This window comes from Salmo trutta, chromosome 6 (assembly GCF_901001165.1).
Source record: "Salmo trutta chromosome 6, fSalTru1.1, whole genome shotgun sequence".
NCBI classification, from domain to species: Eukaryota; Metazoa; Chordata; class Actinopteri; order Salmoniformes; family Salmonidae; genus Salmo; species Salmo trutta.
Genome location: NC_042962.1, coordinates 1,162,836 through 1,176,760, shown reverse-complemented (window position 1 = coordinate 1,176,760; position 13,925 = coordinate 1,162,836). Strand labels below are relative to the sequence as shown.

Sequence of the window (13,925 nt, the reverse complement as noted above, 5' to 3'; positions counted from 1 at the left end):
CAACCGTTATTACGTCAGAGACACCAACCGTTATTACGTCAGAGACACCAACCGTTATTACGTCAGAGACACCAACCGTTATTACGTCAGAGACACCAACAGTTACTACGTCAGAGACACCAACCGTTATTACGTCAGAGACACCAACCGTTACTACGTCAGAGACACCAACCGTTACTACGTCAGAGACAAGACACCAACCGTTACTACGTCAGAGACACCAACCGTTACTACGTCAGAGACACCAACCGTTACTACGTCAGAGACACCAACCGTTATTACGTCAGAGACAAGATAGAGGTCCATCTATTGTGTTATTGTGTTATCTACCTCTCGGTCTGTGTAGAAGAGGTCCATCTGTTCTCCAAAGGCCTCTGTGACCTTCTGGAGCAGCTCCTTGATCTTCAGAGGTCGCTGGAACGGGATGATGCTGCGGAACAGAGGATAGAGGTCATCCTGAAGGTTCAGACAGAGGATAGAGGTCATCCTGAAGGTTCAGACAGAGGCCCCGGCATAGAGCCACGTCTATCAGAGGGTTAACGTTCTGTTTCCAACTCTACACTCTTTAGTCAGTCGTCTCTGGTGTTGTGATGGTATCATACGGCTACAGGTGAGAGGCAGTGTTTGTCTACTGCTTCTCTGTCACTTGTTCCGCCACAATTACCGTATAACACAATACCCCCACTTCTCCCTCCTCACTGAGACATTAAGGCCATGAGATCTCATGGTATAACACAATACACCCACTTCTCCCTCCTCACTGAGGCATTAAGGCCATGAGATCTCATGGTATAACACAATACCCCACTTCTCCCTCCTCACTGAGGCATTAAGGCCATGAGATCTCATGGTATAACACAATACACCCACTTCTCCCTCCTCACTGAGACATTAAGGCCATGAGATCTCATGGTATAACACAATACCCCACTTCTCCCTTCTCACTGAGACATTAAGGCCATGAGATCTCATGGTATAACACAATACCCCCACTTCTCCCTTCTCCCTCCTCACTGAGGCATTAAGGCCATGAGATCTCATGGTATAACACAATACCCCCACTTCTCCCTCCTCACTGAGACATTAAGGCCATGAGATCTCAGTCATGGTATAACACAATACCCCCACTTCTCCCTCCTCCCTCCTCACTGAGGCATTAAGGCCATGAGATCTCATGGTATAACACAATACCCCACTTCTCCCTTCTCCCTTCTCACTGAGGCATTAAGGCCATGAGATCTCATGGTATAACACAATACCCCCACTTCTCCCTCCTCCCTCCTCACTGAGGCATTAAGACCATGAGATCTCATGGTATAACACAATACCCCCACTTCTCCCTCCTCCCTCCTCACTAAGACGTTAAGGCCATGAGATCTCAGTCATGGTATAACACAATACCCCCCCTCCTCCCTCCTCACTGAGGCATTAAGGCCATGAGATCTCATGGTATAACACAATACCCCCACTTCTCCCTCCTCCCTCCTCACTGAGGCATTAAGACCATGAGATCTCATGGTATAACACAATACCCCCACTTCTCCCTCCTCCCTCCTCACTAAGACGTTAAGGCCATGAGATCTCAGTCATGGTATAACACAATACCCCCCCTCCTCCCTCCTCACTGAGGCATTAAGGCCATGAGATCTCATGGTATAACACAATACCCCCACTTCTCCCTCCTCACTGAGGCATTAAGGCCATGAGATCTCATGGTATAACACAATACCCCACTTCTCCCTCCTCACTGAGGCATTAAGGCCATGAGATCTCATGGTATAACACAATACCCCACTTCTCCCTCCTCACTGAGACATTAAGGCCATGAGATCTCATGGTATAACACAATACCCCCACTTCTCCCTCCTCACTGAGGCATTAAGGCCATGAGATCTCATGGTATAACACAATACCCCACTTCTCCCTCCTCACTGAGACATTAAGGCCATGAGATCTCATGGTATAACACAATACCCCCACTTCTCCCTCCTCCCTCCTCACTGAGACATTAAGGCCATGAGATCTCATGGTATAACACAATACCCCCACTTCTCCCTCCTCACTGAGGCATTAAGGCCATGAGATCTCATGGTATAACACAATACCCCCCTTCTCCCTCCTCACTGAGACATTAAGGCCATGAGATCTCATGGTATAACACAATACCCCACTTCTCCCTCCTCACTGAGACATTAAGGCCATGAGATCTCATGGTATAACACAATACCCCACTTCTCCCTCCTCCCTCCTCAATGAGGCATTAAGGCCATGAGATCTAAGTCATGGTATAACACAATACCCCCACTTCTCCCTCCTCCCTCCTCACTGAGGCATTAAGGCCATGAGATCTCATGGTATAACACAATACCCCCACTTCTCCCTCCTCCCTCCTCACTGAGGCATTAAGGCCATGAGATCTCATGGTATAACACAATAACCCCACTTCTCCCTCCTCACTGAGACATTAAGACCATGAGATCTCATGGTATAACACAATACCCCACTTCTCCCTCCTCCCTCCTCACTGAGGCATTAAGGCCATGAGATCTCATGGTATAACACAATACCCCCACTTCTCCCTCCTCCCTGAGGCATTAAGGCCATGAGATCTCATGGTATAACACAATACCCCCACTTCTCCCTTCTCCCTCCTCACTGAGGCATTAAGGCCATGAGATCTCATGGTATAACACAATACCCCCACTTCTCCCTTCTCCCTCCTCACTGAGGCATTAAGACCATGAGATCTCATGGTATAACACAATACCCCCCTTCTCCCTTCTCCCTCCTCACTGAGACATTAAGGCCATGAGATCTCATGGTATAACACAATACCCCCACTTCTCCCTTCTCCCTCCTCACTGAGGCATTAAGACCATGAGATCTCATGGTATAACACAATACCCCCCTTCTCCTTTCTCCCTCCTCACTGAGACATTAAGACCATGAGATCTCATGGTATAACACAATACCCCCACTTCTCCCTCCTCCCTCCTCACTGAGACATTAAGGCCATGAGATCTCATGGTATAACACAATACCCCCACTTCTCCCTTCTCCCTCCTCACTGAGGCATTAAGGCCATGAGATCTCATGGTATAACACAATACCCCACTTCTCCCTCCTCACTGAGACATTAAGGCCATGAGATCTCATGGTATAACACAATACCCCACTTCTCCCTCCTCACGGAGACATTAAGACCATGAGATCTCATGGTATAACACAATACCCCACTTCTCCCTCCTCACTGAGGCATTAAGGCCATGAGATCTCATGGTATAACACAATACCCCCACTTCTCCCTCCTCCCTCCTCACTGAGGCATTAAGACCATGAGATCTCATGGTATAACACAATACCCCACTTCTCCCTCCTCACTGAGGAATTAAGGCCATGAGATCTCATGGTATAACACAATACCCCCCTTCTCCCTTCTCCCTCCTCACTGAGACATTAAGGCCATGAGATCTCATGGTATAACACAATACCCCCACTTCTCCCTTCTCCCTCCTCACTGAGGCATTAAGACCATGAGATCTCATGGTATAACACAATACCCCCCTTCTCCCTTCTCCCTCCTTACTGAGACATTAAGACCATGAGATCTCATGGTATAACACAATACCCCCACTTCTCCCTCCTCCCTCCTCACTGAGACATTAAGGCCATGAGATCTCATGGTATAACACAATACCCCCACTTCTCCCTTCTCCCTCCTCACTGAGGCATTAAGGCCATGAGATCTCATGGTATAACACAATACCCCACTTCTCCCTCCTCACTGAGACATTAAGGCCATGAGATCTCATGGTATAACACAATACCCCACTTCTCCCTCCTCACTGAGGCATTAAGGCCATGAGATCTCATGGTATAACACAATACCCCCACTTCTCCCTCCTCCCTCCTCACTGAGGCATTAAGACCATGAGATCTCATGGTATAACACAATACCCCACTTCTCCCTCCTCACTGAGGCATTAAGGCCATGAGATCTCATGGTATAACACAATACCCCCACTTCTCCCTCCTCCCTCCTCACTGAGACATTAAGGCCATGAGATCTCATGGTATAACACAATACCCCCACTTCTCCCTCCTCACTGAGGCATTAAGGCCATGAGATCTCATGGTATAACACAATACCCCCACTTCTCCCTCCTCACTGAGGCATTAAGGCCATGAGATCTCATGGTATAACACAATACCCCCCACTTCTCCCTTCTCCCTCCTCACTGAGGCATTAAGACCATGAGATCTCATGGTATAACACAATACCCCCACTTCTCCCTCCTCACTGAGGCATTAAGACCATGAGATCTCATGGTATAACACAATACCCCCACTTCTCCCTCCTCACTGAGGCATTAAGGCCATGAGATCTCATGGTATAACACAATACCCCCACTTCTCCCTTCTCCCTCCTCACTGAGGCATTAAGGCCATGAGATCTCATGGTATAACACAATACCCCCACTTCTCCCTCCTCACTGAGGCATTAAGGCCATGAGATCTCATGGTATAACACAATACCCCCACTTCTCCCTTCTCCCTCCTCACTGAGGCATTAAGGCCATGAGATCTCATGGTATAACACAATACCCCCACTTCTCCCTCCTCACTGAGGCATTAAGACCATGAGATCTCATGGTATAACACAATACCCCCACTTCTCCCTCCTCACTGAGGCATTAAGGCCATGAGATCTCATGGTATAACACAATACCCCCCCTTCTCCCTCCTCACTGAGGCATTAAGGCCATGAGATCTCATGGTATAACACAATACCCCCACTTCTCCCTCCTCACTGAGGCATTAAGGCCATGAGATCTCATGGTATAACACAATACCCCCACTTCTCCCTCCTCACTGAGACATTAAGGCCATGAGATCTCATGGTATAACACAATACCCCCACTTCTCCCTTCTCCCTCCTCACTGAGACATTAAGACCATGAGATCTCATGGTATAACACAATACTCCACTTCTCCCTCCTCCCTGAGACATTAAGGCCATGAGATCTCATGGTATAACACAATACCCCACTTCTCCCTCCTCCCTCCTCACTGAGGCATTAAGGCCATGAGATCTCATGGTATAACACAATACCCCCACTTCTCCCTCCTCACTGAGGCATTAAGGCCATGAGATCTCATGGTATAACACAATACCCCACTTCTCCCTCCTCACTGAGGCATTAAGGCCATGAGATCTCATGGTATAACACAATACCCCCACTTCTCCCTTCTCCCTCCTCACTGAGGCATTAAGGCCATGAGATCTCATGGTATAACACAATACCCCCACTTCTCCCTCCTCACTGAGACATTAAGGCCATGAGATCTCATGGTATAACACAATACCCCCCTTCTCCCTTCTCCCTCCTCACTGAGACATTAAGGCCATGAGATCTCATGGTATAACACAATACCCCCACTTCTCCCTCCTCACTGAGGCATTAAGGCCATGAGATCTCATGGTATAACACAATACCCCCACTTCTCCCTTCTCCCTCATCACTGAGGCATTAAGGCCATGAGATCTCATGGTATAACACAATACCCCACTTCTCCCTCCTCCCTCCTCACTGAGGCATTAAGGCCATGAGATCTCATGGTATAACACAATACCCCCACTTCTCCCTCCTCACTGAGGCATTAAGGCCATGAGATCTCATGGTATAACACAATACCCCCACTTCTCCCTCCTCCCTCCTCACTGAGGCATTAAGGCCATGAGATCTCATGGTATAACACAATACCCCCACTTCTCCCTCCTCACTGAGGCATTAAGGCCATGAGATCTCAGTCATGGTATAACACAATACCCCCACTTCTCCCTCCTCACTGAGGCATTAAGGCCATGAGATCTCATGGTATAACACAATACCCCCCTTCTCCCTCCTCCCTCCTCACTGAGGCATTAAGGCCATGAGATCTCATGGTATAACACAATACCCCCACTTCTCCCTCCTCACTGAGACATTAAGACCATGAGATCTCATGGTATAACACAATACCCCCACTTCTCCCTCCTCCCTGAGGCATTAAGGCCATGAGATCTCATGGTATAACACAATACCCCACTTCTCCCTTCTCCCTCCTCACTGAGGCATTAAGGCCATGAGATCTCATGGTATAACACAATACCCCCACTTCTCCCTCCTCACTGAGACATTAAGACCATGAGATCTCATGGTATAACACAATACCCCACTTCTCCCTCCTCACTGAGACATTAAGACCATGAGATCTCATGGTATAACACAATACCCCCACTTCTCCCTCCTCACTGAGGCATTAAGACCATGAGATCTCATGGTATAACACAATACCCCCACTTCTCCCTCCTCCCTCCTCACTGAGGCATTAAGACCATGAGATCTCATGGTATAACACAATACCCCCACTTCTCCCTCCTCCCTGAGACATTAAGGCCATGAGATCTCATGGTATAACACAATACCCCCCCTTCTCCCTCCTCACTGAGGCATTAAGACCATGAGATCTCATGGTATAACACAATACCCCCCCTTCTCCCTCCTCACTGAGACATTAAGACCATGAGATCTCATGGTATAACACAATACCCCCCCTTCTCCCTCCTCACTGAGGCATTAAGACCATGAGATCTCATGGTATAACACAATACCCCCCCCTTCTCCCTCCTCACTGAGGCATTAAGACCATGAGATCTCATGGTATAACACAATACCCCCACTTCTCCCTCCTCACTGAGGCATTAAGGCCATGAGATCTCAGTCATGGTATAACACAATACCCCACTTCTCCCTCCTCACTGAGACATTAAGGCCATGAGATCTCATGGTATAACACAATACCCCACTTCTCCCTTCTCACTGAGACATTAAGGCCATGAGATCTCATGGTATAACACAATACCCCACTTCTCCCTCCTCACTGAGACATTAAGGCCATGAGATCTCATGGTATAACACAATACCCCACTTCTCCCTCCTCACTGAGACATTAAGGCCATGAGATCTCATGGTATAACACAATACCCCACTTCTCCCTCCTCCCTGGAAAGAGAAGTATAAAAACAGTGGAAGTTTGCAACTCACCGTTTCTCTCTCTCATGCTCCAGCTTGACTCTTAAATCCTGTTGAAAGGAAAACGACAACAGAGAGGATTATAAGGTTGGAAAGATCAAGTGAAAGAAATCTGATGGTATCTGTGTTGTTAATCCCTGGACGGAGACATAAAGTAATACAATACTTTATTTATTTGTCAGTTTGCAGGGATATCGTAAAAAAAACAAATGAATTCTGTCACAACACCCAACCGGACGGACACCAGGCTGGGAACAGAGCAGCACAACGCTGCTCCACTGAAGCACTGAGTGGTTAAGTGCCTTGCTCAAGGGCACAACGAGGGGAGTTATTGAACCAAATGGATGTTATTAACTATGATATTATTATTACTGACCTTCTGTTGTTCACAGTTGATTACTACTTTATAAAGACAGCCTATTAACCCTTAACAGTCTAAGCCGGGGGATATATAAGAAAATATCAGGAAACATTTGTTATAATTTTTTGGGGGCATTTATTCCCCTTATTTTTGGCACTAAACAGTCTAAGCCAGGAAGGGGAGGGTATATGGAGTTGTTTTAAGGTCATACCAAGGATCATTATGCTGTTTGATCTTGAATTTTAAGACCCTTTAAAAAGGAAGTTTGTTCTAAAGTGCCTTTCCAATATCTGAAATATATAAGACCAGGAAACATTTATTTATTTCTGACATGTATTTAAGCCCTTATTTTTGGCGCTAAACAGTCTTCATATACTGTATACTTCCATAAATGTTTTTTAACTGCTACAGAGGGATCTTCAGACTAGGAAATCTATATGTATGTGTTTGTGAGAGGCTCACCTTTCCACAGAGGGTTCATTCATATTAAAAGGCCACCATTAATACTACTACCATTAATACTACTACTACCACCATCATTAATACTACTACTACCACCATCATTAATACTGCTACCACCATCATTAATACTACCGCTACCACCATCACTAACACCACTGCCACCGTTAATACTACAACCCTCATTAATACTACTACTACAATTAATACCACTACTACCACCATTGATACTACCACCACCATTAATACTACTGCTACCACTATTAATACCACTACTGCCATTAATACTAACACCACCATTAATACCACCACCACTAATACCACCATTGGTACTACCGCCACCATTAATACTGCTGCCACCGTTACTACTACTACCATCAATACTACCGCCACCACCACCATTAATACTACTACCGCCACCACCATTAATACTACCATTACCATTACTGCTACTACTACCACCGTTACTACTACCACTGTTACTACTACCACCGTTACTACTACCACCGTTACTACTGCCACCACCATTAATACTACTACTACCATGAATACTACCACTACCATTAATACTACTACTACCACCATTAATAATACTACTACTACCATTAATACTACTACTACCACCATCATTAATACTACTACTACCGCCATCATTAATACTACTACCACCATCATTAATACTGCTACCACCATCATTAATACTACCGCTACCACCATCACTAACACCACTGCCACCGTTAATACTACAACCCTCATTAATACTACTACTACAATTAATACCACTACTACCACCATTGATACTACCACCACCATTAATACCGCCACCACCACCATTAATACTACTACCGCCACCACCATTAATACTACCACTACCATTACTGCTACTACTACCACCGTTACTACTACCACTGTTACTACTACCACCGTTACTACTACCACCGTTACTACTACCACCGTTACTACTGCCACCACCATTAATACTACTACTACCATGAATACTACCACTACCATTAATACTACTACTACCACCATTAATAATACTACTACTACCATTAATACTACTACTACCACCATCATTAATACTGCTACCACCATCATTAATACTACCGCTACCACCATCACTAACACCACTGCCACCGTTAATACTACAACCCTCATTAATACTACTACTACAATTAATACCACTACTACCACCATTGATACTACCACCACCATTAATACCGCCACCACCACCATTAATACTACTACCGCCACCACCATTAATACTACCACTACCATTACTGCTACTACTACCACCGTTACTACTACCACTGTTACTACTACCACCGTTACTACTACCACCGTTACTACTGCCACCACCATTAATACTACTACTACCATGAATACTACCACTACCATTAATACTACTACTACCACCATTAATAATACTACTACTACCATTAATACTACTACTACCACCATCATTAATACTACTACTACCGCCATCATTAATACTACTACCACCATCATTAATACTGCTACCACCATCATTAATACTACCGCTACCACCATCACTAACACCACTGCCACCGTTAATACTACAACCCTCATTAATACTACTACTACAATTAATACCACTACTACCACCATTGATACTACCACCACCATTAATACTACTGCTACCACTATTAATACCACTACTGCCATTAATACTAACACCACCATTAATACCACCACCACTAATACCACCATTGGTACTACCGCCACCATTAATACTGCTGCCACCGTTACTACTACTACCATCAATACTACCGCCACCACCACCATTAATACTACTACCGCCACCACCATTAATACTACCACTACCATTACTGCTACTACTGCCACCGTTACTACTACCACTGTTACTACTACCACCGTTACTACTACCACCGTTACTACTGCCACCACCATTAATACTACTACTACCATGAATACTACCACTACCATTAATACTACTACTACCACCATTAATAATACTACTACTACCATTAATACTACTGATACCACCATTAATACTACCACCACCGTTAATACACCTACTACTACTACTACTGCTACCACCATTAATACTACTACCACCACCACCACCACCATTAATACTACTACCATAATGAATACTACTACCATCACCATTAATACTACCACCACCATTAATACCACCACTACCACCACCATTAATACTGCCACCGCCACCATTAATACTACTACTACTGCCGCCACCATTAATACTACCACTCCCATTGATACTACTACTACCAGTGATACTACTGCCACCACCATTAATACTACTACTACCGCCATTAATACTACTACTACCACCATTAATGCTACTACTACCACCAGTAATACTGCTACTACTACCACCATTAATACTACTACTACATCATTAATACTACCACCACCACCACCATTAATACTACCACCGTTACTACTACCACTGTTACTACTACCACCGTTACTACTACCACCGTTACTACTGCCACCACCATTAATACTACTACTACCATGAATACTACCACTACCATTAATACTACTACTACCACCATTAATAATACTACTACTACCATTAATACTACTGATACCACCATTAATACTACCACCGCCGTTAATACAACTACTACTACTACTACTGCTACCACCATTAATACTACTACCACCACCACCACCACCATTAATACTACTACCATAATGAATACTACTACCATCACCATTAATACTACCACCACCATTAATACCACCACTACCACCACCATTAATACTGCCACCACCACCATTAATACTACTACTGCCGCCACCATTAATACTACCACTCCCATTGATACTACTACTACCAGTGATACTACTGCCACCACCATTAATACTACTACTACCGCCATTAATACTACTACTACCACCATTAATGCTACTACTACCACCAGTAATACTGCTACTACTACCACCATTAATACTACTACTACATCATTAATACTACCACCACCACCACCATTAATACTACTACTACCATGAATACTACCACTACCATTAATACTACTACTACCACCATTAATAATACTACTACTACCATTAATACTACTGATACCACCATTAATACTACCACCACCGTTAATACACCTACTACTACTACTACTGCTACCACCATTAATACTACTACCACCACCACCACCACCATTAATACTACTACCATAATGAATACTACTACCATCACCATTAATACTACCACCACCATTAATACCACCACTACCACCACCATTAATACTGCCACCACCACCATTAATACTACTACTGCCGCCACCATTAATACTACCACTCCCATTGATACTACTACTACCAGTGATACTACTGCCACCACCATTAATACTACTACTACCGCCATTAATACTACTACTACCACCATTAATGCTACTACTACCACCAGTAATACTGCTACTACTACCACCATTAATACTACTACTACATCATTAATACTACCACCACCACCACCATTAATACTACCACCGTTACTACTACCACTGTTACTACTACCACCGTTACTACTACCACCGTTACTACTGCCACCACCATTAATACTACTACTACCATGAATACTACCACTACCATTAATACTACTACTACCACCATTAATAATACTACTACTACCATTAATACTACTGATACCACCATTAATACTACCACCGCCGTTAATACAACTACTACTACTACTACTGCTACCACCATTAATACTACTACCACCACCACCACCACCATTAATACTACTACCATAATGAATACTACTACCATCACCATTAATACTACCACCACCATTAATACCACCACTACCACCACCATTAATACTGCCACCACCACCATTAATACTACTACTGCCGCCACCATTAATACTACCACTCCCATTGATACTACTACTACCAGTGATACTACTGCCACCACCATTAATACTACTACTACCGCCATTAATACTACTACTACCACCATTAATGCTACTACTACCACCAGTAATACTGCTACTACTACCACCATTAATACTACTACTACATCATTAATACTACCACCACCACCACCATTAATACTACTACTACCATGAATACTACCACTACCATTAATACTACTACTACCACCATTAATAATACTACTACTACCATTAATACTACTGATACCACCATTAATACTACCACCACCGTTAATACAACTACTACTACTACTACTGCTACCACCATTAATACTACTACCACCACCACCACCACCATTAATACTACTACCATAATGAATACTACTACCATCACCATTAATACTACCACCACCATTAATACCACCACTACCACCACCATTAATACTGCCACCACCACCATTAATACTACTACTGCCGCCACCATTAATACTACCACTCCCATTGATACTACTACTACCAGTGATACTACTGCCACCACCATTAATACTACTACTACCGCCATTAATACTACTACTACCACCATTAATGCTACTACTACCACCAGTAATACTGCTACTACTACCACCATTAATACTACTACTACATCATTAATACTACCACCACCACCACCATTAATACTACCACCGTTACTACTACCACTGTTACTACTACCACCGTTACTACTACCACCGTTACTACTGCCACCACCATTAATACTACTACTACCATGAATACTACCACTACCATTAATACTACTACTACCACCATTAATAATACTACTACTACCATTAATACTACTGATACCACCATTAATACTACCACCCGCCGTTAATACAACTACTACTACTACTACTGCTACCACCATTAATACTACTACCACCACCACCACCACCATTAATACTACTACCATAATGAATACTACTACCATCACCATTAATACTACCACCACCATTAATACCACCACTACCACCACCATTAATACTGCCACCACCACCATTAATACTACTACTGCCGCCACCATTAATACTACCACTCCCATTGATACTACTACTACCAGTGATACTACTGCCACCACCATTAATACTACTACTACCGCCATTAATACTACTACTACCACCATTAATGCTACTACTACCACCAGTAATACTGCTACTACTACCACCATTAATACTACTACTACATCATTAATACTACCACCACCACCACCATTAATACTACTACTACCATGAATACTACCACTACCATTAATACTACTACTACCACCATTAATAATACTACTACTACCATTAATACTACTGATACCACCATTAATACTACCACCACCGTTAATACAACTACTACTACTACTACTGCTACCACCATTAATACTACTACCACCACCACCACCACCATTAATACTACTACCATAATGAATACTACTACCATCACCATTAATACTACCACCACCATTAATACCACCACTACCACCACCATTAATACTGCCACCACCACCATTAATACTACTACTGCCGCCACCATTAATACTACCACTCCCATTGATACTACTACTACCAGTGATACTACTGCCACCACCATTAATACTACTACTACCACCATTAATACTACTACTACATCATTAATACTACCACCACCACCACCATTAATACTACTACTATCACCACCATTGGTACTACTACTACCACCACCACCACCACCACCACCATTAGTACTACTACTACCCCCATTAATACTACTACCACCACCATTAATACTACTACTACCCCCATTAATACTACTACTACCACCATCATTTATACTACTGCTCAGTTGGTAGAGCATGGTGTTTGCAACGCCTTGGTTGTGGGTTCGATTCCCATGGGAGATCAGTACGAAGAAAAAATTTAAATTAAATTAAAAAAGATTTATGAAATGTATGCATTCACTACTGTAAGTCGCTCTGGATAAGTGCGTCTGCTAAATGACTAAAATGAAAAAATGTAAATGTACTACCCCCATTAATACTACTACTACCACCATCATTTATACTACTACCCCCATTAATACTACCACCATTAATACTACTACTACCACCATTAGTGCTACTTCT

The 13,925-nt window shown here is 43.5% G+C and overlaps 1 protein-coding gene across 4 annotated transcripts in view; it reads right to left on the bottom strand.

Annotated features, from left to right (window-relative positions):
- Positions 1–13,925, bottom strand: part of map3k22 (mitogen-activated protein kinase kinase kinase 22) — a 76,405-nt gene that overhangs the window by 38,888 nt on the left and 23,592 nt on the right. For all 4 annotated transcript variants that reach the window (XR_003878657.1, XR_003878658.1, XM_029755076.1 and 1 more), the window contains 2 exons: positions 7,089–7,126; positions 331–430 (listed from right to left, as the gene is read on the bottom strand). Coding sequence is in view for 2 of the 4 variants with exons in the window: in XM_029755076.1 (XP_029610936.1) it covers positions 331–430; positions 7,089–7,126 (138 nt within the window). In the remaining 2 variants the exon portion in view is untranslated. The remainder of the gene's footprint in view (positions 1–330; positions 431–7,088; positions 7,127–13,925) is intronic.